A 27,687-nucleotide genomic window follows, 5' to 3' on the forward strand; every position below is an offset into this window, starting at 1 on the left:
AACACTTAACACATAGGGTTAAAAGTGACAGAAGAACAAAACAATTTGAACGCCATTTGTCACAGGCCCCAAATGCTTGAAAGCAATGGTCCCCAACAGGGGGGATGGGAGAGGGAGTGATTTTGACTTTGCAGAGGACATATAGTGGTACCTGCAGACATTCCCAAATGTCACTATTGGGGAGGGGGCGTGTTTCTGGCATCTAACAGGTAAAGGTCAGGGATGCTGCTAAACATCCTATAATACACAGGGCAGCCCCCCCCACAACAGACAGTGATCTGGCCCAAAATGTCAACAGTACCCAGGTTGTGAGACCCTGCTCTAAAGTGAGCCTCCCATTGCCTGACTTAGTTCCAAATGACAGTGCAATCCACTCTCCAGATACTGGGAGAGCTTGCGCAGTGAGTCATTTTGTGAAACTAAGGGACTTTTAGCAAGGTGATAATCATCACAATTTCTCTGTTGAGTAAGTCTAGATGGAAGTACATTTGAGGTCGTCTCAAAGAGAGACACACCCAACATCAACATAAACTCCAAGAGGGCCAACGATGGTTCAAGAGATTTTGAAAGACACATGTAAATCCTCCTTGTCAGAGACTGGTGGGAACATTCCAAAGAATCTGCGCTCCCTAATCATGCCTGGAAGGCCATGAGGACAGAGACTGGAACACAGTAAGCACTCAATAAATGCTAGCTATTATCATCATCTTCATTGCCACCTTGTTACTATTATCTCCCCAAGTACATTGGAAGGATGTTCTCACAACAACCTTCTGAGATGTGTGATATCATCCCCACTTTTGCAGATGAGGAAATGGAAGCTCGGAGCAGTGATGCCACATTTTTCATCAGCCCCCTCCCTGATCTCCAACTGCCACTCTTACCCACCAGTCCATTATCCCCACAGACACCAAAGGGATCATTTTCTTTTTCTTTTTTTAAAGATTTATTTATTTATTTTAGAGAGAGCGAGCGAGCATGGGGTGGGGAGGGGCAGAGGGGGAGGGAGAGAGAGAATCCCAAGCAGACTCCCCGCTGAGCAAGGAGCCTGATGAAGGGCTCGATCTCACAACCCCAAGACCATGACCCAAACCGAAATCAAGAGTCCGATGCTCAACCAACTGAGCCACCCAGGCACCCCCAAAGGGATCTTTTTCAAATGAAATCATATCTCTTTTTTTTTTTTTTTTTTTTAAGATTTTATTTATTTTATGTATTTGAGAGAGAGAGAGAGAGAGAGAGAGAGAAACAGCATGAGAGGGGATAGGGTCAGAGGGAGAAGCAGGCTCCCTGCCGAGCCGGGAGCCCGATGTGGGACTCGATCCCAGGACTCTGGGATCATGACCTGAGCCGAAGGCAGTCGCTTAACCAACTGAGCCACCCAGGCGCCCGAAATCATATCTCTTTTTAAAAATATTTTATTTATTCGTCAGAGAGGGAGAGAGACAGCACAAGCAGGGGGAGTGGCAGGCAGAGGGAGAAGCAGACTCCCAGCTGAGCAGCGAGCCCAATGGAGGACTCAATCCCAGGACCCTGGGATCATGATCTGAGCCAAAGGCAGACAGTTAACCGACTGAGCCACCCAGGCATCCCAAAATCAGACCTTATTTAGGAGAAAATGCTCTCTAGGTAATAATGTACCTAATTTTTTAAAATTTTTATTTTTAAATAATCTCTACACCCAACGTGGAGCTTGAACTTACAACCCCAAGATCAAGAGTTGCATGCTCTACCAACTGAGCCAGGCCAGGCACCCCTGTTATGTAATATTTTCTGATCCAATGTTTCTTTATGATTTAGGTGTCTTAAAAAATGAAGAGCAATGCCATGGTTGGGTTAGATGTTAACATTAAAGGGAAACTGAGTGAAAGGTATACGGGAACTCTTTGTACCATCTTTGCAAATCTCAGTAAATCCCAAATTATTTAAAAATAAAAAGCTTATTTAAAAAAACGAATCAGATCCTGTTACTCCTCTGACTCACCCTACAGTGATTTCCCACTCATCTTAGAATAAAATCTGATGTCTTCTCATGGCTTCCTAGGCCCTGAGTGGTTGGCCTTTGCCCATATCTTCAACCTCCCCTCCCAACACTTGCCCCTCACACTATCCTTTGGCCTTCTTTGAATCTACCAACACTGGAAGATTGTCCCTGCCTCAGGGCCTTTGCACCTGCAGTTAACTCTGTTGAGAAAGATTTTCCCCTATGTAGTTCTTCCCATGACTCTCTTTCTTATTCTTCAGATCTTGATTCTAATGTCAAATCCTCAGAGTCCCTCTCCCATGTAATCATGTGATCCCTTCTAATTCTCTCACAAAATTTACCACTCTCTGAAATTACCCTCTTTGACTGGTTTCTCTGTTCTTGTCTATCTCCTCCAATAGACTGGGAATTCCATGAGGGCAGAGGCGATGATGGTTTGCTTACTGCGGTGTGCCCGGCTTCTTACATGGGGCCCGACACAGAGTAAGGCCTCAGTGAACATTTGCCAAAAAGAATACCAGTGTCTGCTTGTAATACCACAGGACATTGAAACAAAGCTGTGGACCTTGTCAAAGGCTTTCATCCATATTTTTTCCAATGGTTCTCTACTTTGTACAAAACCACCAGAATACCCAGGCCGGTCCAGATTTGCTGGCAAAACTCATCATCGTTTATTTGTATCATTTAACAATAATCCTAATGCTCATTAAATTGAGATACGGGAGGGAAAAGAGTTCACCCCCAACTTTCTAGAACAGAGTTCCAAATTATTGGTTAAGGGCCAAATGTAGCCCAGATATGTTTTGTCAGTCTCATATAGTGTTTTAGAAGAATTAGGGTTCATGACAAGGCAGTATAAAAATTGGAACTTTTTAGGGCGCCTGGGTGGCTCAGTTGGTTGGGTGTCTGCCTTTGGCTCAGGTCATGATCCTGGAGTCCTGGGATCGATTCCCACGTCGGGCTCCCTGCTCGGCAGGGAGTCTGCTTCTCCCTCTCCTTCTGCCCTCCCTGCCCCTGTCTGAAATAAATAAATAACATCTTTAAAAACAATTGGAACTTTTCACATAAAAACCCATGTGTCCAAGTTCTCCTGAAAACTCAGAGGATCTGGCCACCCTGTGCCTGTTTCTTACGTGGCCTCAGTGGACTCGAACTGGAAGTGGCTGGCTCCTTAGGTGAATGGGGTGTGGGCTCTCAGCTCACCACAGTCTCTATCCACTTGGTTTAATTCTTTTATGGTTCCTGAATCCTTCTCAAAGCTAAAGTATCCCTAGAAATACTACTGAATTTCCAAATATGTTGGCCACAGCCTCTCTTACCTGGAAGCTCAATGTATAAAACAGATCATTGTACTAATAGTTATTACTAAATGCTTACTGTGTACCATGGTGTTGCTCTGATTGACGCAAGGGATGGGGGACCAGAACCTCATCAGATCTCCGCCATCTCCAGCAGCCCCCTAAGAAAGCTCTGTGGATCCAAGGAAGAGCATTCAAAAAGCACATTTTAATCCACAGTCCTCATTATCTAGATAGGCAAAGTGAGGCGTAGAGAGTGGAAGGGACACACCGCCTATTAGATGGTAGTCTTTCAGGCAAATACTTGTCCGCTAGTCCTTAAGGAGGCCATTAGTATTGATAACGGCAGAAAAAGGCCACTAGGGGACCAGTTCTTTCTTCCAAGAATTGTTTGCTGGTTTCTGGGAGCCATTCAGGCCTACTCCATGCCATTCTCAGGCTCTAAGCCAGCTAATTCATGTAGACATATGCCAGCAAAACTGGACTAAAGGGGAGTTGTCCAACGAAGAATGGCATGTGGATAGAGGCCCTCCCTATGCCCCAGTCCAGTCTGAAGTCCTCCTCCAGCCCTGATGATATCAACAGATGTTAACAGACCTGCTATTTTGTGTGTGGAAAATCATGGCACTCTTTTTGTGGTAGAGACATGTTTAGATCATTCCATCGGGTTCCACATTTATGTGTCAGGGTTGTGCTAGGTGTAGGTCATGCTACAGTGGTGGTTTGTTAAATATGAACAAGGGCTTTGGTTTCTAGCTGTCCTAAGTACCAGGCCCGGCTCTGCAACTTACTAGCTGTGTGACCTTCAGAAGACAACCTAGCCTCTCTGTGTCTCACTTTCTTCATCTGTAAAATGGGGATGATAGGAATAGTACATAATTCCTAAGACTGTCTCAGGGATTTGATGAGATAATTTTTGGCACATACTAAGAAAACGAGTGTAGTGTTTTGTTTCTTTTTTCTCCCCTGCACTTATCAGAAGCTGATATTTCTATTTGCGTCTTTGTTTATTATCTGGCTTACTAGATGACTCTCCATGAGAAGGGCCTTGTCTGTCTTACTCACCCCTGCTTTCCACCCTAGAACAATGCCTGGCACAGAGTAGGTGCTCCACAAATATTTGTCTGCTGAATGAATCACTGTCTTTCATATTCCTGCTCTAATTGCTGTTGCGATGATGCACCCTGCCCTGGAGGAGCCCAAAGTCTCGTGGAAACCAGCGAGAGCCACCCTGACCTCAACAGCCTGCTGTTCTCAAGAGCTGGGCATCGACTCCGAATGTCACCAACTGGGCCCTGTGCCCTAGGCTGACAAACGACACTTGTGTATCTTCTGGCGGACAGAGCTACAGCATGGGAGAATGAATTTAAAAGGGGAAAGTGGCGTTAGAAGCTGAGCCAAGCGGGGGGGGGGGGGGGGGGAGCCCTGAACCTCAACACTCCACCCCAACCCCCCTGCCAGCAGCAAGGGAAGCACAGTCCACGTGCAAGGAGGCCGCCCAGGGAGGGCACCCCTGCGGAGGACTGATGCCCAGGGAGGGCACCCGTGCAGAGGACTGATGCCCGGGTGGGGCAATCACTTCAATGGCATTTGGGGGCGGGACATGCATCCTGCGTGCCTTGAGAAACAAAATTAATTCCCCTGGGGTTGGGAAAGGGCTTTGCAAACTAAAACGCTGCAGGAGAAAACAGACAAAAGTAAAGGTCAGGAAAGGAAGGAGAGCAGATGTTTTGCTGAATGTGGGCTGCACTTCCAAACCCAGCTAAAGGCAACGCACAGCGCGCCCCCCCCCGGAGGTGGCATATTTTGGGGGCTTCTTGGGGAGGGGTGCACTTGGGGAAACAGGGGAGCCGAGGGGAACGGGCCAAAGTCTCCAAGGATGTCTGCAGAAGCCAGGATTGCCCGCACTACCCGTACTGCCGGCCCCTGCAAACTCGCTCCTCTCTTCCGGCCTCGAGCTCCGACGCGCGAAATCTGCAAATTTTCTCTTTATCTGCTTGCACACGCTTGTTCTGTTCACCTTCGCTCTGGCTGGAATCAGGATAACCGTACCAGTGATTATATAACTTACTGAGTTCAAGAAAGATAATCCAAAGATAGGAATGATGAAAAAATTTTGAGTGGATTAAAAAAATTTCCCCCAAATGTAAAAGTTACAGAGGCCACACACAGACACACACAAATGTACAAATACCCATAATCCCTCCACTCAGGATAAGTAACTCTTAGCCTCTTGATTTATCTGGGAGACGACTTTTTTAATTAGTGACCAAATAAACCTTTCCCTTCCCCCAAATCCCAGCAAATTTGAATCCAAAATAAGTCAACCTACTTCTCTTTAATACTCTGTCTCCACCTCTACGCCAGATTTATCTTAGGGCGTAAATTACAGGACCCCAGAATTCTCCCGGTGGGCTTTCACACGGCCAAGTCTGCAAACATCCAGCCTAATGAACAGTATCTGGCGGAGGCTACAATCCTAGCAGCGCACAGCCCCAGCTTCCCTCTCATCTCCGACTCCCGCGTGCAACTTTGCAGCTCCCGCTCCCGCCAGGGGGCCTATTTGCTCAGCCCGTTTGGCGGAGGGATCCCGCGCGCGATCGCAGTTACGCTCAACCGTCTCCGCCTCATTCCCGCGCTCTGGTCCCGCCCCCTCCCGCGCTCTGGTCCCGCCCCCTCCCGCGAGCCCTATGGCCCATAAAGAAGTCCCGGCCGGTCCGCTGCACTCCCCCGCGCGCATCCGTGCGCCGACCGAGACTGGCTAAGGAGTCGGCGGCCATTTTGTTCTTCTCGTGGTTCCAGTGGGGAGAGAAGGAGGAAGCAGGGAGCGGGGCGGTTGGGGGGGGGACCCGCCGCGGCTACTGCCACCGCCGCCACCGCCGCCACCACCGCCCCTGTGCTCGTGGCGTGGGAAAGGAGGTGTGAGTCCCGGGCGCGAGCCGGCGGCGGCGCCGCTGCGGGAGGGTCGGCGGTGGGAAGGCGATGGCGGATATAGATAAACTCAACATCGACAGCATCATCCAACGGCTGCTGGAAGGTGAAGGGGTCGGAGGACGGGCTGAGGGGAGGCGGGCGGCCTCTGGGGCTCGCGGGGGAGGGGGAAGTTGGGAGGCCGGTTGGGCTTGCAGCGCGGAGGGGAGTGAGCCCCGCGAGTTGGCTCGTGGGGCCAGGGGCTGCAGCCGGAGGGAGGCCGGCCGGGGTCCCGCACTTGGCCCAACCCGCGGACCCTTCCGGTGCCGCTCATTCATTGCTCGGAGGCGCAGCCTTCCTCCCGGAGATTTGAAAACTCCGCTCCCCACCCCCACGTTTCCGGTCCGTACCCCCTTGCGCCCTGCAAGCGGGACCAGCCTTGGGAGGAGAGAGGGCTGGGGGCCCCCGGTCCGCCCTACAGGACCGCGTGTTCCTTACTTTCTGGTACCCGCCCTCTCGGAAAGCAATTTGATGGGGCTGTGGGTTCCACCAGCTTCGGGGGCTTCTTTCCTATCTTGCTTATTTTTTGTGTGGGGCTGGGGTCGGACGGCCCATTTCTTGTTACTTGGTGACGAACGTTCAGATCTCCTGAGGGTGTCGGAACCCATCCCCTCCTGCCTTCCCAGATATTCTTCTTAAGTTATCCTAATCTTGAAGAGGTCTCCGCGCTCTTTTCTGAACGTGCCACTGAACATGAAACCAGCGATGGTGACAGTTTGTTATCTTTCCAATGTGCCAGGTTCTGTATGAAGCGCTTTGCGTCCATCTCATAATTACATTCATAGCAATACTCAGCGTTTCTAAAGCGCTTACTGTGTGTCAGACATTTTTAGAGCAGTTTACACACATTTCATAAATTCTCCCAACAGTCTTTTGGGAGGTGAGTGCTGTTATTTTTTCCTGTTTTTCAGAAGAAACTAAGACACAGAGAGGTTAAGTCACTTGACCAAGGTCACACATTAGTGACAGGTTTCAAAGCCAGCCGGGAGCTAGAACTTGCTACGTTCAGCCCACCTTATGTTTGAAGGAAGGTTAAGCAGAGGTTAAAAGAAAGCTTTAATTTTGTCTGACCTAAGACTCCTGAGGTGCCTGACAATTGTTTCATATTGATGTGGGATGCAGATGAAGTTTGGATTTTAAAGGGGGTGTTTGAAGCGAGCCTCCCGCACCCGAATTCCCAAGCCTGTCTGCTAATGCTAATGTCTTTTTCTGAGACTTTGGAAGGATTCAAATCTCTTGATTTGGGCGCTGGATAATGAAGATTTGTCTGAGTTTTAACTGCTTTTTGCCTTTATACTGTTCTTCTAAAATAATGTACTGTAAGTGCTTGAGAGATGGAGTCCAGAGCAAGAACAGTTGGGGCAGCTTTGGTACTAGAATTTGCGGATCTTTTAAATTAAGTCATTAAAATGAAATTTCTGAAAATATCTTCATCCATCCTGGGGTTTTTTTTTTTTTTTTTTTTTTCTTTTATATTTTCTTAAAAGAAATGTGTCTGTAAAGTCCCCTCAAATGCTCTTGAGATGTCAGTGGCATTTATGGGTGAAAACCTTGTCACTCATTCAGTACATGTCCTTTATTATAAGAACTATATTTTTCATATATTTTCATGCTAGTTAATACAGTCCTTTGATTTCTATGAGGCCACAGTCAGCCAGGAACCGATTAAAACAGTTTGCAGTAAGAAAGGACCTTTTTATTAAATATTTTCATTTTAAGTCTTTAACTTTTGCGTATCTGTACAGGGTTATGTATGGGGAGATATGATGGGCTTTATTTCACTGAGGAAACAACAAATTGGAATCTATGTTGATTAGAATCATCAGAACTTTAAAACCATTTTTGTTAACTTAAGACCTGTGTTGCTTACAACTCTGTATTCACATAACAGATTTGTTCATTTTAGTCTTAGTTTTTAAATCATGATAAGAAATTTACCTTGATAAACTTGGATCATCTAAAATGAGATCAATCGTTTCTTAATAGTTCTTCTCTACGTGTTATGTTGCACTTGAAAACCAGATTTTTTAATGTATCATTTTTTCATTGGAATTAATATAATAAAGCATTGCATTTTAATGTCTCTGGAATGGGCAAATTGCACAATACTGTATACTTCAAATTTGTTTTTTTCTCATCGGTGTTAATTTGGCAGAGAAACAGTTGAAGATGATCCATTGAGGATACAGATACACACGCATGCACACACACATCCGTGTTAGAAGATGTTGATAATAAATATTTTGTGATTTTTTTTTTTTCTGTAATGCCCCCAAAACCTTTTTCCCTAAAAATTTTAATTAAGATGTAAGTATATCCGAAAATGGCATATGAGTTTTGTGATCTTTTTTGTATGTTCAGAATTGTCTTTTAAGACTGTGCAAGCTTAGTTGAGAAGTGGCTCGTAATAGTACTGAAAAGGCAACTCAAAGTGAGGTCTTTAAGAAAACCAGCATGTTGATTTGTACTACAACTTTGCAATTCTTTTCTAGTCTAAACTTTAAGTAGTTGTTCCTTAAGTGAGGCATCACTTAGGTGACCTACCTTGGAAGCTTTATCCAGGCTCTGTCTTGCTGATGATAAAACTTGAGACTCCTTAGTTTAACTAACGTTCAATTATTTAAATAACTGTACAGTAAAACTTAGGAGATTTAGAGAGAAAATAAGCCAGCTGTTGATTTGGTGTGATATTCCTACCATGTTGGAGAAGAGTGAGAGGGCAGAGTTTTACTTTGTAAGTGACCGGGTCTGGGGAGTAGAGATGTTTAGTACTTTCCTTATGTAGCAGGCCCTGTAACTTATTTCACATCCTGATTTGCAAAAAGCATCTTTTCTCTGAAGATGACCGTCGTCAAACTGCAAGACCTTGTCAGGCTCTGCATGATTGTTCTACTTACTTTAGTGATTTAAATATGACTTTGGGGCGCCTGGGTGGCTCAGTCGTTAAGCACCTGCCTTCGGCTCAGGTCATGATCCCAGGACGCTGGAATCATAAGGGCTTCCCGCTCAGCGGGAAGCCTGCTTCTCCCTCTCCCTCTTCCTGCCGCTCCCTCAGCTTATGCACGCGGGCACACATGCGCGTGCGCTTTCTCTTACTCTCTCTGTCTCTCTCTCAAATGAATAAATAAAAATCATAAAAATAATAATAATAAAATAAATATGACTTCTGCCTTGGCCCTCAGAAAGCATCTACTACTTTAATCCTCTGATGTGTAAGAGTTCATCTGAAAGTAGGGAGTGTTCAGATACTCTGAAACTATAAATTTAAGTCACCCATGTATTTAGCTTTTTGGCGTAATATAAAACATGTTTATATATATATATTTTTTTTTTTATTAAAAGATTTTATTTATTTATTTGACAGAGAGAGAGCAAGAGAGGGAACACAAGCAGGGGGAGTGGGAGAGGGAGAAGCAGGCTTCCCGCGGAGCAGGGAGCCTGATGCGGGGCTCGATCCCAGGACCCCGGGATCATGACCTGAGCCGAAGGCAGACGCTCAACGACTGAGCCACCCAGGCGCCCCAACATGTTTATATTCTAATGTTAAAATAGCACCAGTGCCTGGGCTTGAAGATCATACAAAGGACAAAAAAAAAAGTTCTTAAAATTCTGATCAAAGAAAACAAAAGTAATCTTTTTTTCTAATGAGAATTCTGCAATTATTATTTTTTAAATAGGTCAGATAATTTTAACAATTAGAGGCTTTTCTTGGAAGCAATTATCATAGGGCATTTTGTTGATAAAGACATTATTATCAAAGCTTGTGTTACTAATTCCCTACTTTGCAAGAAGTCTGTGTTTTGAGGCCCCCTGCCTTTCCCTCCGCTCTCCTTGCCGCATGTCAGTAGTAGGCCTCATCCTCTCCCATGAGGTAGGAGGGGAAGGATCTCTTGGAGACATGATCTGCAGCTTGCACCAGTCCTAAACCACAGCATGGAGAGGATTACTCTCCTTATGCCTGAAGTGCCCCCATGTTTGTCAGTAACAGGGGACATCAGTGAAATCTAACGGTGATGTGTGTCATGATGTTGTGCTTGAGAGAATGTGAGCCACAAGAGCAGAGGCCAGGCTTTCCTTTTCCCCAGCTGGTGAAATGGAGGTGGTGCCAGGCCACGCATTAGTAATCTGTTGTCAAAGGTTTTTTGTAGAGATTGTGTGTGGTTTTTTTTTAAGATTTTATTTATTTATTTGACACACAGAGAGAAAGCACACAGGCAGGGGGAGTGGCAGGTGGGGGGGGGAGCATGCTACCCGCTGAGCAGGGAGCCCGATGGGGAACTCGATCCCAGGACCCTGGGATCATGACCTGGGCCGAAGGCAGATGCTTAACTGGCTGAGCCACGCAGGCGCCCCCGGTGAGATTGTTTTATGTCTTTGATACTGCAGTCCTTTCATCTTTAACCTGTTCTGCAAATTATGTGCCTGTGCCAGTCAGTTTACTTGAGGTAGGTGAGGATTACTGATCCTGAAGCAGGGCAGTGGTTGATAATGATTTTATACCAGCTTGACTGTTTCTCTTCATTTACAATCAGGGCAATTAGAAGACCTTGAAGATTGAAGTGTGAAGGAGACAATATTCTGGTGTGAATTGCTTTAAAAAAGGAAGTCTTGTTGAAGATGAATAAGGAAAGATTTCATATTTTTGGAGTTTATGGAATTCTAGGACAAATTATTAAGATTTAGGATCAGACCCCTGTATTCAAGCATGTAAGAACAGATGATTTACTTACAGGTCTTGATTGATTACCTGAAACCTCCAATGTCTCCACTACTCTAGGGTTTGCTGGCACCCAGAGTGGGTGTCACTGATGCCTTATGAAAATGAAAATTACTCATAAAATGTAGGGTCAGACCTCAAGTCTAATTAGTGGTATTTTATCAAAATGGGTTGTTAGACTGAAAAGATAAACATTTTTCAGTAAACTGGTTTCACATTAGGTGTAGAAAACTCAAGATACTTTGAGAACAGTGGTGTTTTCCAACTGTATCCTGAGTATTTGTCTTGAGAAAATTGGTATCCCCTCTAAATGTCCAAAGTATATACTGTTGTTGCATTGTGTGTCACTTATACCTCAATAAAAAAATAAATGCACAAAGTATAACAGCAGCAGTTAGGAAAGTCAAGAATGAGGGTGTGTGTGGTGTGGAAACAATTCAGGTAGTCCAAAAGTGGGAAGTCTTCCTGACTGCAATGAAACCAAGTGATTCTTGATAACATTTTTGTGGTTTATAGTTTTTGTAGGAAAGAACTCAGTTGTGTGTGGGAAAGTTTTAATGTTGCAGATATTCACTGTTGTTTGTCTTGTTTTGAGGTCTTCCTTCCCTAAATCTGTCCTATAGTGTGAGGTTACTGATTCTGTCACTGAAATGATTATGATGTGCAGTATTCTCAAGATTACCACCTACTTAAGTAAGATTATCTTAAAACAGCAAAATCTGCGTCAGCCTATTTTTAGGCTGGTTGTGCCATTCTTAGATTCTAAAACTTCATTATAATTCATCTGGAGCTTTTCTTTTTGTGTATGCTGTTCCTTTTAGTAAGACTTACTTTCAACAATTAAGGGACTTTTAATTAAAGAGCAAGAGGAATACTTTTTTATTATTCATAAATAATCCCAAAGTAGTTTTAAATTTCTTTGCATAGTTTTCATCTCTGCTCGTAGCCAGGCTGTCAGAAAAGTTAGTGTTGCCTGTGAGAAAAAGCTGGCGTTGCAAATAATCACCGATAACATTCTTTTATTATTTCAAGTGTTTGTCAGTTTGTTTTTGATAAAATTGCATGGAAGTTTTTAATCATACGCTCATGTTAATGATTTGCCAGATAAATAGATAAGTTTCTACGGAACAGCCTTTGCTGTTGACAGCCATAATGCATTTTTCTGAATCTTTCTAGCCAGTTAAAGAAAGGTTTTCACTCACAAGTTGTATGTTTAAGGTCTAAATTGGTATGTTAATGTAACTAGTGTTAGTAATGATCACTAACCTACACATGTTTACAATGCCTACTGATTTCCATGCAATGCCTAGCATCTGGATTTATGAGAAAACACTCCCATCTGGAAAGTGAAGTTCTTATTTGTTGAATATTTTGGATTCCTTTGGCAATTGTTGAAATAATTTGATATTTACTATTTGAACTACCACAGCTACTTCCTTAGGAAGGTAACATGCGACAACTCTTGAATTTCCTATCAAGGGTCTCCTTTTTGTGCATGTTTCTCTCATTGCGCGCAGAGCACAGTGAGTCTTTAAACCTCAAGGTAAGTATTGACTGATATTTATTAAGTAGAGCTGCAGTGTTTGTAATTAGAGATGTTTCTGTTTAAAATAGAGATGTTTGTATTTAAAAAGCCTTTGTCTTTTCAATGGTATTGAAGATACTATCCTTAAGGTGAACTTTTAGTTTTATAATCTTTTTGAAGGGATAGTTCTAGTCATAGCATTTATAACAAGCTGCAGTTACCTATTCTTATTTTCTGTGTCCTCCACAGAGAAGGGACAAGGTTCTTGTCCATCCTGTGTACCAGGGTATCCCCAGCATCCATCAGAGGGTCTGGCACCTAGTAGATACTCTGCAACTATTCTGTTCAGTGCTTGAAGCATGGTTAATAAGTAATGATAGTCTTAAACAGATTGCCTAGTTTAGTTCTGATTTAATGCTTCTCATTTGTAAGGATGCTTTATGATTTTTTATCCCATCTCAGAATTTTCTTAGGAAGCAGTGACCATATATTAGGGTTTTGGTAGTTTGTCCTATAAAAACTCCTTCGTTTGGAAGTTAAAGAAGAACAAATCCTTAGTTGGTAGGGTAGTAGTATGGTGGCACCACCACTAGACTTAGAGTTCATAGGGGCCTGGTGTTCCTATAAGCTCTGTGATCTTAGACCAAGTCACCGAACCTCTCCCAGACTAACAGAAGTGACAGAGCCTAACTTACAGGATTTTTGTGAGGATTAAGTGGCAATGTAAAGCCCTCTAGTGCAGTGCCCAGCACATGATGAGCGCTTGGTAAATGTTAGCTGCAACTAGTACGTAATTCTATTTGATGGATGTTGAAAATAGTGAAGTAGATTTATGAACTATTGGCTGATGTGGCCATTTTTAAGAAATAGCTAGTGTTTATATGAACTGCTAAAACCCATTTTGAAATCTTTATCTTCTAATTATTAGACAAATCATCTTCAACATGAAATTTAAGAGTAATCCTAAATTTTTGCAACTAGAAAAATATTCTGTTAAAGGCTGATAAGAAATGACACTCTTGCTTTTTTTAATTTTAAAGCACAGACACAGGTTTTTTGCTAATCAAAAGTATGTAGCCTGGAATGCATGTTTAATTCTGATATCACATGTCATCAGCACTTAGAGATTTATCCAGATTTCATTCACACAACAAATTTTGAGCGCCTGCCACATCTGGCCGTGGGCATGTACACTGCAGAGCCAGTCGTGTGGTCTTGGGGTTTACAGCCTACCAGAGGGTCCAGATGAGTAGGTGGAAGCAAAATGGCATTTACGGTACAAAGTATGATGTGTGCTGAGTGGTATCCAAGCGTTGTGAGAGCATTTCAGAAAGCGTAAACTAGGCTTAGGAGAGGAGAGGTGGTGGATAGGAGAGGTTCTCCAGGGCAAGTCTTGAAGGATGAGCAGGTATTTGCCAATTGGTAGATGAGGGTTTTGGCAGTTTCTATTTTCATAATTTTATTGCTTTAGCTAATTGTAGGGAATTTAAGAAGCTTTGGGACCATGTTGTTTTTAATGAGCACTGTTCTTCAGATATAAAATCTTGATTTGTTCTGGAAAAACTGCATTTAATCCTTATTGCACATTAAGAATAATTTTTAATTGTTAGCAATATTGCTTTTTACTTAACCTGTACACTTCACTCAGAGGATAAACAGGAAAACAGAATAAGAAAACTCATAGACTATGTCTAAAGGTGGTAGTGGGAAGCCTCCAAAACCAGTAAATATTTATATTAGCAACATTGATTTAATCTGGTAGCATCGATTTAATGATAGCATTCATATTAAAAGTACAGCCTTCCTTCCATATAGGTGTAGATTAATTATTGCACGCTCTCTTGAAAGACTTAAAGTGGACTGTTCATTCACAAATGTGGGGCTCTGCTGAAAAAGATTGAGGTTGAAAACCAGAAGCTTCTAGGAGTCCCCTCCTATCCCAAAATAAAAGTTTCCTGCTGGGCAGTCTGCCCAAGCTTCTGGCTGACTTGTGGTATAATTGCTAATGATTGGGGTTTTCTGGCCAGTGAAGCAGGAATCCCACTGTCTTTCCATCAGGAGTGTTTCTTGAGTTCTCCACTGTGTGTGTCAGGAGAGAAAATTACTGTGGTTCTAGAAAAACCATTTTTTATTGCTCAGTTGCTGTAGTATTATAGATGTGTCTCTTTCATGTCTTCCCTCGAAAATTATCATCACTGTGCTTTCCTCTTCGTTGCTTCTCATTTCATAATGTTTTGATCAGAAGGAGACTGGCTGTGGTTTGCTTCAGTTACGTATTTTGGGGTCCAACGCAGTGATTTGCTCAAGGCTATAGAACCAGTACAGAAACTTGGGGCTGGCTCCCAGTTCCACTGCTCTTCCAACACTTTCTCTTCATTGTGTGCTTCAAGAGTTTGGCCCCTCCCTCTTGTCATCTTTTCTTGTGTACTGTCTTTCATTGAAAAAGTAAAACCCCTCTACACAGTGTTGGGTTTCTGTTCAAAACTCTTTTCTTCAGAGAACTCAGGGTTTCGGTGGCTATTCAGGCTGAAAAATGGCTTTGCCTAGGACAATATTTCTCAAACTTGGACCCAGCCATATTTAATGGAAAAAAATTCTCAGCAGACATCAGGTTTTTCATTTGTAATTTTTATCACTCTGTAACATTAGATATTTACAGAACAAAGCTAGATACAAACCAGTTAAACTTATTGCTTTTATTCACTTAATAGGCTGAATGATTTTATAAGTTGAATATAAAGCCTTCAAAACTGATAACATTTAAATTAGCAACAATAATTTAATCTGATGGGTTTTGTGGTTTTGCTAAAACTAAATCACTTTATATTGGGTTTAATGGTTGAAGGATGTAACCTGACATTCTATATTTAGTCTGGTCCTGTGATTTTGGTTCAGTTCTAATTCGTAGAATGCCTGCTTTCATAAATCTTTTGTACAAAACAAGTATTAAGACCGATTGCAAGTTGCGAATAATCAGTCCCTGTATTTAACCATACCCTACCAGCAAGCAGGCCACTTTATAACTGTAAGGATAAGGTAAAATTAGCAATTCAGTGCTATTTAATCTGTATTTAGTGACTGTCTAATCTGCTATAACTGGAATCAAAACAAAATTTCATTTCCTGCCTACCTGCTGATAAATGAACTGTTGCAGGGCTGGAGTGCTTTACTTTGATAGTGAGTAGAACTCAGGGGTACTCAGATGTGGGCAACACGTAGTGCTGTACCAGTATTTCTTTCTTTCTTTTTTTTTTAAAGATTTTATTTATCTGACAGCGAGAGAGGGAACACAGGCAGGGGGAGTGGGAGAGGGAGAAGCAGGCTCTCCATGGAGCAGGGAGCCCAACGCGGGGCTCGATCCCAGGACCCTGGGATCATGACCTGAGCCGAAGGCAGACGCTTAACGACGAGCCACCTTTCTCCCTTTTCTTGTTTTGTATGTTCAGATTACTAGGAAACCTTCCCTACAGCACCCACTGACATCCTTTGCCCTGTAAGGGCATAATTGTATTCACAGATGCAGTCCCAGAGATTGCACAGCAAAATATGTACAGTATGTACAATGAGCCTGAAATGTGTTTCAGTAAAATGCAAACGACACTTAAATTTTTTCATAGAACTCTTGAGGAAATACCAGTCATCCTCTGAAAAACACTGATGGGGGAGGGTTCTGAGCATTTCCAGTCCCACCTTTTTAATTTTTTATTTATTTTTTTAAAAGATTTATTTATTTAGGGGCGCCTGGGTGGCTCAGTCGTTAAGCGTCTGCCTTCGGCTCGGGACGTGATCCCAGGGTCCTGGGATTGAGCCCCCGCATCAGGCTCCCTGCTCAGCAGGAAGCCTGCTTCTCCCTCTCCCACTCCCCCTGCTTGTGTTCCTTCTCTTGCTGTGTCTCTGTCAAATAAATAAATAAAATCTTTAAAAATAAAAAAAAAAAGATTTATTTAGAAAAAGCACGCGCATGCGAGGGGGCGTGGGGGGGCAGAGGGAGAGGAGGAGAGAGAATCTAAAGCAGACTCCCTCGCTGAGCTCAGAGCCCAGCACAGGGCTCGATCTCACCACCTCAAGATCACGACCTGAGCCGAAATCAAGAGTTGGATGCTTAACCAATTGAGCCACCCAGGTGCCCCTCCAGTTTCACATTTTATTTATTTATTTATTTATTTTTTAAAATGAAGATACTTTTTTTTTTTTTTTTTTTTTAGAACGAGAGAGAGAGCATGAGGGGGGGAGGGTCAGAGGGAGAAGCAGACTCCCCGCAGAGCAGGGAGCCTGATATGGGACTCGATCCTGGGACTCCAGGATCATGACCTGAGCCGAAGGCAGTCGCTTAACCGACTGAGCCACCCAGGCGCCCCCCAATTTCACATTTTAAAACAGGAATCCTGGGCGCCTGGGTGGCTCAGTCGTTAAGCGGCTGCCTCCTGCTCAGGTCAGAGTCCTGGGATCGAGTCCCACATCGGGCTCCCTGCTCAGCGGGAAGCCTGCTTCTCCGTCTCCCACTCCCCCTGCTTGTGTTCCTGCTCTCGCTGTCTCTGTCTCTGTCAAATAAATAAAATCTTTAAAAAAAAAAAAAAATCCTTAGAACCAACTCAGTAATGTGACGATCTCTGAAATCTCCTGCTGTACAAATACTAATTCATTGATAAGGCTGGAGAAGAGAAGACAGGACTGGAGGCAAAAAGAGATGGCCTGGTGGGCAGGCTGGAGGTGAACAAGGCCGATTTTTGTGGCTGGGATGCAAAACTGAGGCCTTGGACTGTGCCACAGCCAGTCTGATTTCAGCAAGTAACAAAAGGAATAGGTTTCTAACAGTATTCATACACAGTGTGGCCCCTTGTTCAGGATACTGTAACAAGTCTTAACTTAGTATAGAAGATGCAACTAAATAATCAATGAAATCCTGTCTAAGATTTTACAATTATAATTAGGCATTAAAACCATGTTCTTTAGAAGTGTTATGAAAATAAAGTCAGCCAGAAAGCCAGTTAAACTGTGTTTTTGCCTCCTCCTTATTAAAACTTATGCCTTCTCAGATATTTTTAATTTGTATGTTAAATTGTATTTTGACTTCATTTGACTAACTGGAGTTTTTCTCCCCTACAGTGAGAGGGTCCAAGCCTGGTAAGAATGTCCAGCTACAGGAGAATGAAATCCGAGGACTGTGCTTAAAGTCCCGAGAGATCTTTCTCAGTCAGCCTATCCTACTAGAACTTGAAGCACCACTCAAAATATGTGGTAGGTTTTGGCACATGAACAGTTGCCTTTGATTATGCAATTGATTAAGTGACTCGAGGATATATAGATGCCCTTGTGTCAGCCAGCAGAATCGTTTGCTATTTATGAATAACCTGGAACTACTTAAATAATTTTAGTTTTAGAATTAATACCTCTAATGGACTTAGTTTACTTAGATGTGCTTCAGATTTTCTAAAAATTATTTCACTAAAGGAATATAAACATTGCAATAGAAAGGAAAGAAATGACACCAGAGAGCTAAGAAAAGGTCTGAACTATATGAATATATAGGAATTACATTTAAGCTTAAAGCAAGACTGGTTATGCTTAAAAATAGACTTTCCTTGATGCCGTTTTGTAGTCTGTTTCTACATGATAGATGCAGATAATCCGTATAAAAACTGAAGTTCATCTGAGTAATGCTAAATATTCTAGCATATTTGACTACATTGATAAAGCTTATATGTATGATTTCAAAGTTGAATGCTCTTTGGCATTATCTAGCAGGGGGAAATTGAAAGCTGAATGAATTGGTGGGTGTGGTGTGTGTACCTTTGTTCATGCAGGTCTGGGGCTCACTAGCAACGCAGCAGTTCTGCTGGCACAATAACCTGCAGGCTAAGCTGCCGGAGATCTGATAGTGGTCAGCCAACCTGAAAGGAAAGCCATGTTACTTGGCAAGAAGGCCTGCCTAGGCATTAATAATCCTTTCCACAAAATTAATTCTTAATTAGTTGAGTTTTGTGTGAGATTCTGGACATAAACATACTCTTAAAATTGTTATTAAGCTCAGTTGAACTAAAACATGATACAAGTTTGGAAATTAGCGTTAGCCGTCAAATTTAACTCCTCATTATTAGAGGTCAATCCAATTATGCAATGCATGTTTAAAGAATGTCTCTCCAAAACTTTGTTGGTGGATTGAACAATAAGTGTGAGGGCACTGTGTAACTGAATTCTTGCTTCTAGGTGATATCCACGGGCAATACTATGATTTGCTTCGACTTTTCGAGTACGGTGGTTTCCCACCAGAAAGCAACTACCTGTTTCTTGGGGACTATGTGGACAGGGGGAAGCAGTCATTGGAGACTATCTGCCTCTTACTGGCTTACAAAATCAAATATCCCGAGAATTTTTTTCTTCTCAGAGGAAACCATGAATGTGCCAGCATCAATAGAATTTATGGATTTTATGATGAATGTGAGTACTTTCTGCACCTAAGGGAGACTTACTTAAACTGGGCTCCTTGGTCATAAACTGCATATACTTCTGTTAGGATTTGTGAGGATTTCAGATGAAATGTTATGATCTATCATCTTCTATTTCATTAACTTGTTCTTAGTTTTTTCTTAAGGTAAAAAAATAACACTGCCACTGCAGTATAATAATACCCTAGATTCTTTTACGATGTGACTATTAGATTAAGAAGTAATGGTCGCAGTGGTGGCTTCTTTAAGATCATCGTTGAACTTAATTCTTAGTACAGGTCTGAGAACCTGTCCAAATAGATAGTTTTGTTTTTAACAACTTTATTGAGATATAATTTCATTCCATAAAATCTTATCTGTTTTAAGTATACAGTTCAGTGATTTTTAGTAAATTTAGTAAATTTATAGGCAAGCACTAATCTGCTTTCTTTCTCTGTAGATTTGCCTTTTCTAGTTATTTCACATAAATGGTATCTTCAAATACACAAATGATTTCTTTTTTGTGTGTGTGTGTTTTTTTTTTCCTTCTGGCACATGTGCACCCAGGACAAATGGCAGTTATTATCCTAAAATATGCTGAAAGGAGAAAGCGAAATTAAAAACAAAAAAAAATTATTTGTGTAACATTTTATACATATTATGACCCATTTTGGATTGTATAGTTGAAGGTACACTTTGAGTTGGTAATTGATAAAAAACAAGATTCTTAAAGCCTTAAAAATTGCCAGTTTTGGTGGAATTATTGTTGTTATTGTGGTGTTAATAAGTATAAAATGTTTAAGGCGGGGTGAGTTGGGTCCTTACCCCCATCCTTTTGTGCTTATCATTTCTGCTAGGAGAGGCTTCAGGCAGGGAGGAGAGAAGTGGTTAAGGAATTTGAGTTACTACATTTGCCAGTGATGATAACAAGACCAGTAAAGAATTGTCACTGTGGCCCTCCCCCACCAGACTGTAGTCATAACCTGTAATGTGGTGTTTTTCCATCTCAGTTCCACATAGATGTGTTCAGCTAGCTCATTTGTTAGAAGTGCACTGCTAGAAAGATTGTATTTCTAGACTTAGCTCTCCTACTCTCACCCTCTCCCATAATTGTATGTTTGCCTGGTCTGAGGCCCTGAGACCCAGCTGGTAAGATGAGGTGGGGAGGGATCACCAAAGAAAAATCTTATGGGTTCTGAACTGACTAGGTCAACTGAGTCTGTGGCCAGAAAGGTGGTGGTGGTGGTTGTTTTTAAGTAATCTCTACACACAACGTGGGGCTTGAACTCACCACCCCAAGATCAAGAGTTAGATGTTCTACCAACTGAGACAGCCAGATGCCCCAAGAAAGATACTTGATTTTGACAATGAGTCTATCAGAGAAGTACTAGTAAAGCAGTTATTACTCCTAAGGTAGTGAGATGAGAGGCAGCAAGTTTTATAAATTGTGTTTTGGATATTTGTTACAGGTGCTACTTTTTAGAACAAGTTAAGAAAAGGTTCCTTTTATATGCTGTTCAGCAAGTACTTTGATGTTTTCATTGATGAAGTTCAAATCCACATACTCTTACATATATCCAAGTGAAGATATTAGCGATGTTGTTTTCAGTTTCTATTTAATGCAGAAGACTTTAAAAATTATTTTAGATGGTCAGCATTGGTTGGTTTCTTGTCTGGTCATCAAGACTTAACTGATTAACCTTGTGCTCAAGCTCCCCTCACCCCCCCCCCCCATCATCAGGCAGGTATAACTTGCCATCCAGTCTACTTGTGGGCAGAGCAGTGTCCTTGACATAGGTGGCTTTCGATTGATGGTTGCAGACTTTTAAAAAAACTGTTGAAAATTTTATTAAAATTTTACTTTAAGTTAAAAGTTGAGAAGCTCTATTAAAATGTAGATTTTCATGGAACAATTTAAAACCACCGCTTTAGGTGATAGGCTTATTTCACAAGTATAATAAGCACTCTTTCTCCCTCCGACCCCCACCCCAACTTTTTTATGAAGAGTGTAGTCCTGGAAAAGCTGGGGAGTCTGTTGTTAGATAAAATGTGAATATGTGTTATCCTTTTCTGATACCAGAGCAGTCTGATCTGTAGTAATAGGAAACTGCATTAGGGATTCTGGCTCAGAATCCCTGGATTTGGAAGCTTGAAGAGACCTTGGCAGTTATCCAGGCTAAACCTTTCTGGAGCCAGATGTTCTTACTGGTCTGAAGTGACCTTAGGGAGGAAGTGTAGAGAGAACAGAAAACAGGGCCCTAGGACTTAGTTAAGATGCTCAGAGGCAACAGGAGGAAGAATCCTAATTTTTGTTGAAGGAGCCAGCAAAGGTAGCAAAGGGATCTGCAAGACAAACTGGAGTGTGTTGCATGAATAAAGAATCGTGGAGCAAAGCAGACTTCAAGAAGGGAGAGGATTCGTTGGCACTGGCAAATGCGGCACGTGGGCAAAGGAGAAACCCAAGTGAGCCATTGGGTGGTCATTCAGAGATAGGCTTCAGAGGAAGATAGGACACAGAACCAAATCACTTTTACGAATGGAGGTTAGGACCAGCCCAGCCTTGTTCTTCTGTTATTTTACTTTTTAAGTAAAAGGTTCCCTTTCAGCCTTTTGTAGAGAAGAATTCCGTTTGGCTTCCAGAACCCTCCAGTGAAGGAAGATAAGGAGTAGGGAATTAGTGACCTCCAAAGAAATACAAAACAGGGTGAACCATGGTGAGAGTTATACCCAGTCATAGAAAAAACATAAACTATTAGAAGGAAAGACGACAGTCCTGTGCAAAGGGAGAAGTCAAGTATTTGTTGAATTTGCATTACATTCCAAACCCTGTGCTAAATTCCATACCTGACTTGATTTGCAGTAGAGTGGAAGGTGTGGTTCAGGAACCTGCTGCTTGGGCCAGTCTAAACTTTCCAAAAAGGTTCAGCTTTAAACCTGTAGATGTCCCTAGAATAAGAAAGGAGAGGAGACAAAGGACAAACTTGGCTTTAGGAATGAAGATTGTGCTTTGATCTTTGGGTTTTCTGGTATGGACGTACAGGAGACAAGGTGCCCCACAGTTGGGCCATTCTCAACCCAATTCAGACAGATTTGTGCTTCCAGAATTTATGAGTAGGTTTTTAACTCAGAACGTAATTTGCTTGCAGGAACAGTACCTTAAAGTCATGCTTATGTCCAAATCACACTGTGACTCCAGAATGCAGGGAATACAGGGGCTGGTGAGGGGAATATAACCAGCCTATAACATCGTTTCTCTGGGGAACGTTCTGAGCATTTGTGGCAGTGTTAGGCACACTTATCCTGGTGTGCCTGCTACTAGAGTATGTAGGGCTGGGAATTATCTGGTACCAGTAAGCTCTTGATGATAGTGAGAGATGGGATGGGTGTCAACTCTCAGAAGCTTCCTCAGAAGGAAGATGGTGATGGCACATGTGTAAGCTGTTCATAATTGCCTCTGGGTTGAGATTGGACAAAACATGCTAGGTTCCAAACAGAGTTTGTTCTACCAAATAATTATTGGGGGTTAATGATAATCCTTAATCATTGCATTTGGGATTCTGATTTCAGACTTCTTTGGGATTTTAAAGTATAGCTAGATCTGCTAAACCTATCCTCCAGGGAATTTTTAATAAAAGCATAGTTCTTGTTTACTTAAAAAGTAATTAGCACTTTACTTTGGGAGAAATTGTCCTAAGAGAATGAACCTACAGAACACCAGTCTTTTTAACCATCCTAAAATTTTCACAGGTAAAAGAAGATATAACATTAAACTATGGAAAACTTTCACAGACTGCTTTAACTGTTTACCGATAGCAGCCATCGTGGATGAGAAGATATTCTGCTGTCATGGAGGTATGTGGGCTAATTTTAGTTGCAAATAGGTTTTGTTCCCTTCTGAAGGGGGTACACTTAGACATTTAAGTTGTCGTTGGGATGACTACTCTGTCAGGTGACTCTCCTTTATTGATGTGTTACACCATGGGTCCACTCTGGTGCATCCAGTATCATTTGGATAGACATCTGAAGTAAGAAATTGATTCGTTACAGGGAATTCTAGGCTCTGTAACAGTTTGACTTGAAAATAGAGCAGAAAGTGTTTTTAAATATAAAGTGAAGAGCGATTAATATGCTGTATCATAGATTCTCCAGAATACTGAAAATGTGAGTAGACTTTCCTTGGTCTGTTTTTGATCCTCCTCTTTTAGAAAGTTTTGACTTGGATTTTAAAAGCGATTTTATTTTTCTCCATGGTTGTGCTTTGTATAACATAATTAAATAGTAATTGTGAAAAGGATTTCTTTTCACCCTTGGTCAGAAATTATAATGACAACTGTCAAAGAGCCAACACAGTGTATTTTAATAAAGCCATTATCCCTGCCCTCGTATACTTCAGCTGGTTTTGGTAGAGCTGGGCATGTGATTTTTAAAAATTTTTTAATTTTCGGGGCGCCTGGGTGGCTCAGTCGTTAAGCATCTGCCTTCGGCTCAGGTCATGATCCCAGGGTCCTGGGATCGAGCCCCACATCGGGCTCCCTGCTCCGCGGGAAGCCTGCTTCTCCCTCTCCCACTCCCCCTGCTTGTGTTCCCTCTCTTGCTGTGTCTCTCTCTGTCAAATAAATAAATAAAATCTTTAAAAAAAATTTTTTTTTTTAATTTTATTTTTTTTAAGTAAACTCTACCCCCAACATGGGGCTTGAACTCACAACCCCGAGATCACGAATTGCAGTGGGCTCAACCCACTGAGCCAGCCAGGTGTCCCTGGGCATGTGATTTTAAACTCAGATGAAAGTCAGCTACATCGAAGCTGGTCTGATAGATTTGATGGTACTTGGACAGCACAGGTTTCCTGGAAAGCTACATCATACCTGAGTATCTGCACCCTCTACACCCAGTCATTGCAAATGGTCGATAATAAAATCTAGAATGTACATTGTTCATTATTATCATCAAAGGAGTTGAGGAGTGGTTGTCTATAAATCACTGGATTTTAATTTTATAGGGCTCTGTATGTTGAGGTAACTGATTCCATATACCATTTAGACATATTGTGCCTTGCAGATTGGTGCATATAATAAATTCTAGTGCTTTTTCAGTTTTTTTTATTTTAAACCAAAGCTAAATAAGAAAACATAACCATAAAAAAAAAAATCATAGCCATAGATTTAAGCCCTCCATGTTGGAGTCATTGAGTCTTTCTGTAAGCAAGTGGAACTGTTAAAGTGAAGTTCTGTTTTCTTCAAAAAAAAATTTTTTTTCATTAAATAGGTTTATCACCAGATCTTCAATCTATGGAGCAGATTCGGCGAATTATGCGACCAACTGATGTACCAGATCAAGGTCTTCTTTGTGATCTTTTGTGGTCTGACCCCGATAAAGATGTCTTAGGCTGGGGTGAAAATGACAGAGGAGTGTCCTTCACATTTGGTGCAGAAGTGGTTGCAAAATTTCTCCATAAGCATGATTTGGATCTTATATGTAGAGCCCACCAGGTATTGATTTTGAATTTTACATGTACACTTAAGAGCATGTGTGTGAGCACAGATTCTCCTTGTTGATTTTAGTGGGTAGGTATTGCTTATTCATACAAAATGTCTCTGCAAGTGACCTGTAGGATATCAGGCTCAATGGGAAACTGAAAAGTGGTTTTACTCACCTGCAATTTACACCTACTTACTCTCAAAACATTTTCTCTCCAAGGTGGTTGAAGATGGATATGAATTTTTTGCAAAGAGGCAGTTGGTCACTCTGTTTTCTGCGCCCAATTATTGTGGAGAGTTTGACAATGCAGGTGCCATGATGAGTGTGGACGAAACTCTAATGTGTTCTTTTCAGGTAGAGGATGCTTTCAACATTGTTTCCTACTATTATGTCTAAATTTTACTGATTTTTTTTAAAAAATTGCTATTTTCTGCCTACTGTTCATTTATGTTGAGTAGACTAAATTTTTATTTTCCCATACAAGTGTTTGTCCTAATTCTATAATCAGTGGACCCCTTTTAAGGGGAAAAAAATTGTCAGAGAACCTTTCCTGCTGTGTTGAATTTACCTGTTTTTACATTATTTAAACGGGGTAAAAAACCAATTTATTGGCTCCTCATGCTTAGAGTTCCTTTGCTATAAATCTAAAACTTATGTCAGTATAATGTTCAGCTAAAATTAAATCCCCGCTTGTATGTGAGAATAGAACTAACTGCCACACAGATGTGCTGTGTGATTACTCCCTTCTCCCACCACTTTTCTTTAATTTCCACAAGACTGATTCACCATGACATCATTTGGCCTTCACTTGGCACAAAAGTATCATTTACACATAAAGTCTGTCTGAGTCTTTTTCTCGCTCTCTTATTACAATTAAACTTGTACAATTTCAGGCTAGCCCAGTCATAATCACAAGTAAAGCCACTGAAGTCAAGTGGCAGCCATCAGTTAAATGTTGTTTTACCAACTATGGGGGAGAACTTGCAGCTCCCAGAGACTGTGAGAGGGCCCCCTGTGGGTTTGAGAAACACTGCTCTGGAGAACTCTCCACCCCACCCCCGTGTCAGAGGGGATAGCCTAGACATACTACAAGAACTGAGTTCAGAAAATTGTCATTTTATCCAGAGGCAAAATAATTTGTCCTTGTATTTCCTCTGTTCATCATAGCATTTATTACCCAAATGTTTACATGTTAACATATTAACATGGTACGTTAATATGTTAGTGGGGCTTTCAAGAGTTGTTGGGTCAGTTTTAAATGGTCAGAGACCTTTCTGAACAAAAGATTTGAGTGAGATTTAAGAAATCTTAAGATTTGGGGTCGAGAATATTTCCTAAAATGCACTTACCTTTGAATCTTTGCAGATTTTAAAACCTGCAGAGAAAAAGAAGCCGAATGCCACGAGACCTGTAACACCTCCAAGGGGTATGATCACAAAGCAGGCAAAGAAATAGATGTCATTTTGACACTGCCTAGTCGGGACTTGTAACATAGAGTATATAACCTTCATTTTTAAAACTGTAATGTGTACTGGTCAGCTTGCTCAAATAGTGTGTTTGTGGGGCCCCCCTTCCATTTTTTGAGTTAATGAATGGCATTTGCTGGTTATAACAGCAAATGAAAGACTCTCCACTCCCAAGAAAAAATGTTTTGTTTTTTTAATTCTGTATTCCTTTTGCAAACAACTTTAATCATGGTGTTAAAGCTGTACACCCCAGAACAGTTTATCCTGTCTAAGGGGTAAGTGTACAATTGATCTTTTTAAAATTCAGTTCAACCCATGAATAATGTAAATGCTCGTTTTCTTTAGGATATAAAGAGAGCCCTAGGGTGCTCAATCTGTACATGTTATTGTCATAAAACGCATACTGTTGATACAAACCACTGTGAACATATTTTTTTTAAAGTTTTGTTTCAAAGGGATTGCTTTTTTTCTCTCATTGTCTTGTCATGTACAAACTAGTTTTTATAGCTATCAACATTAGGATTAACTCAACCTTGCCAGCATCACTGGCATGATGTATATTTAATTAAAGCACACTTTCCCTACCGTATACTCAAAATGACGATTAAAGCCATTATTTTAAATGTTTGTGACTCTTTCCTAAAGCCAAAGTTTCTGTTGAAATACGTATTGACAAACCCCTAAGTACAAGGTGGCGTGGTTGTGTACGCATGCCACCTTCTTGGGGATTCAAAAACAGGTTTTTGGTTTTGAATAGCAATTAGTAACATAGTGCTGTTTAAGCTATTAATGATTAAAGTTAATAACATTTTGTACAATTTCCATATAGTCTATTCATTAAGTAATCTTTTTACAGTTACATCAGGCCTGAACCCGTCCATTCAGAAAGCTTCAAATTATAGAAACAATACTGTTCTATACGAGTGACCGATTATGCTTTCTTTGGCCTACATTCTTTATTCTGCGGTGAAGTTGAGGCTTATAAGTCAAAACAAAGGAACTAACTTAATATCCACCAGTTTATACAGAACTCACAGTATCTATGACTTTTTTAAACTAAGATCTGTTAAAAAGAAATCTGTTTCAACAGATGACCGTGTACAATACCATGTGGTGAAAATGAATTCAGACTTATTAAACGACGAACTTGTTAAATCCTCTCAGTGTCTATTTATCAGCACAATACACACAGGAGAACTGTTGATGGCATATTGAATAGATTTTAATGAATAAATTGCTCTGGAAACCACACAGTTTCAATTTGGATTTGTTTTCCTTCAAATAGTCTGTTTTCCAAAGATGGATTATAATATGGATGCTCATGTTTGTGGAGTTCTAACTGGGATGTAAGTACGTTTCTGAAGTAGGGTGATATGATTGAGCTCTCCTCCTCCCCTGCCGTTTGGGAGGTGGGGGGCTTGGTGAGCTGCGATGTCACCTGCATCCATAGATTTCTGTTGGTCTGGGTTCAGTTGAACAACCGCTTTCTTTTTAGGACTCAACCACCAGTGTTTGCATGCATAGTTCTTTGCTCTCTTCTCGATTCCCTGATTCGTATGGAACACAGTCTTGTGTCATATTACATGTGTCACAAGTGTGTCAAATGGATATTCATTTCTCAAAGTACATTAAAAGTGAGTGAAGAGCATGTCATTTGCAAAGCACTTTCTTCTCTCAAAAACTGGCTTCCCTTAGAGTGCCAGTGGTGGCATGTGGAGGGAAAAGTATAGGGCTGCAGGGGTCCAGTCTCCTGTCCGAACTAACGGTCTATGGTCCTGAGACATTGGCCACATCTTCCCCCTTAAGCATGCTTCTCTGTCAGGG

General features: G+C 41.6%; 1 protein-coding gene across 2 annotated transcripts; it reads left to right on the forward strand.

The window, feature by feature from the left end:
• The first annotated feature begins 6,013 nt into the window (after positions 1-6,013).
• On the forward strand, positions 6,014-27,112 carry PPP1CC (protein phosphatase 1 catalytic subunit gamma). Of its 2 annotated transcripts, XM_032431390.1 has the most exons (8): positions 6,014-6,319; positions 17,601-17,732; positions 18,702-18,932; positions 22,667-22,771; positions 24,185-24,408; positions 24,617-24,751; positions 25,763-25,823; positions 26,720-27,112. In XM_032431390.1, the coding sequence occupies exons 1-8, from the start codon at positions 6,265-6,267 to the stop codon at positions 26,788-26,790; spliced, it is 1,014 nt and encodes a 337-aa protein (XP_032287281.1). In that variant the 5' UTR covers positions 6,014-6,264; the 3' UTR covers positions 26,791-27,112. The 2 variants fall into 2 exon arrangements, with proteins under 2 accessions (XP_032287281.1, XP_032287280.1); XM_032431389.1 differs by having other exon boundaries at positions 6,018-6,319; positions 25,763-27,112.
• The last annotated feature ends 575 nt before the right edge of the window (positions 27,113-27,687 follow it).

Source organism: Phoca vitulina, unplaced genomic scaffold (genome assembly GCF_004348235.1).
Source record: "Phoca vitulina isolate PV1807 unplaced genomic scaffold, GSC_HSeal_1.0 scaffold46, whole genome shotgun sequence".
In the NCBI taxonomy this organism is placed as follows: domain Eukaryota; kingdom Metazoa; phylum Chordata; class Mammalia; order Carnivora; family Phocidae; genus Phoca; species Phoca vitulina.

Excerpts from the sequence above, each read along its gene's own strand:
- PPP1CC (XM_032431390.1), top strand. The coding sequence starts at position 6,265 with ATGGCGGATATAGATAAACTCAACATCGACAGCATCATCCAACGGCTG. Across the intron at positions 6,320-17,600 it reads CATCCAACGGCTGCTGGAAG|TGAGAGGGTCCAAGCCTGGT; the intron begins GTGAAGGGGTCG and ends TCTCCCCTACAG. Across the intron at positions 24,409-24,616 it reads TTATATGTAGAGCCCACCAG|GTGGTTGAAGATGGATATGA; the intron begins GTATTGATTTTG and ends TTTCTCTCCAAG.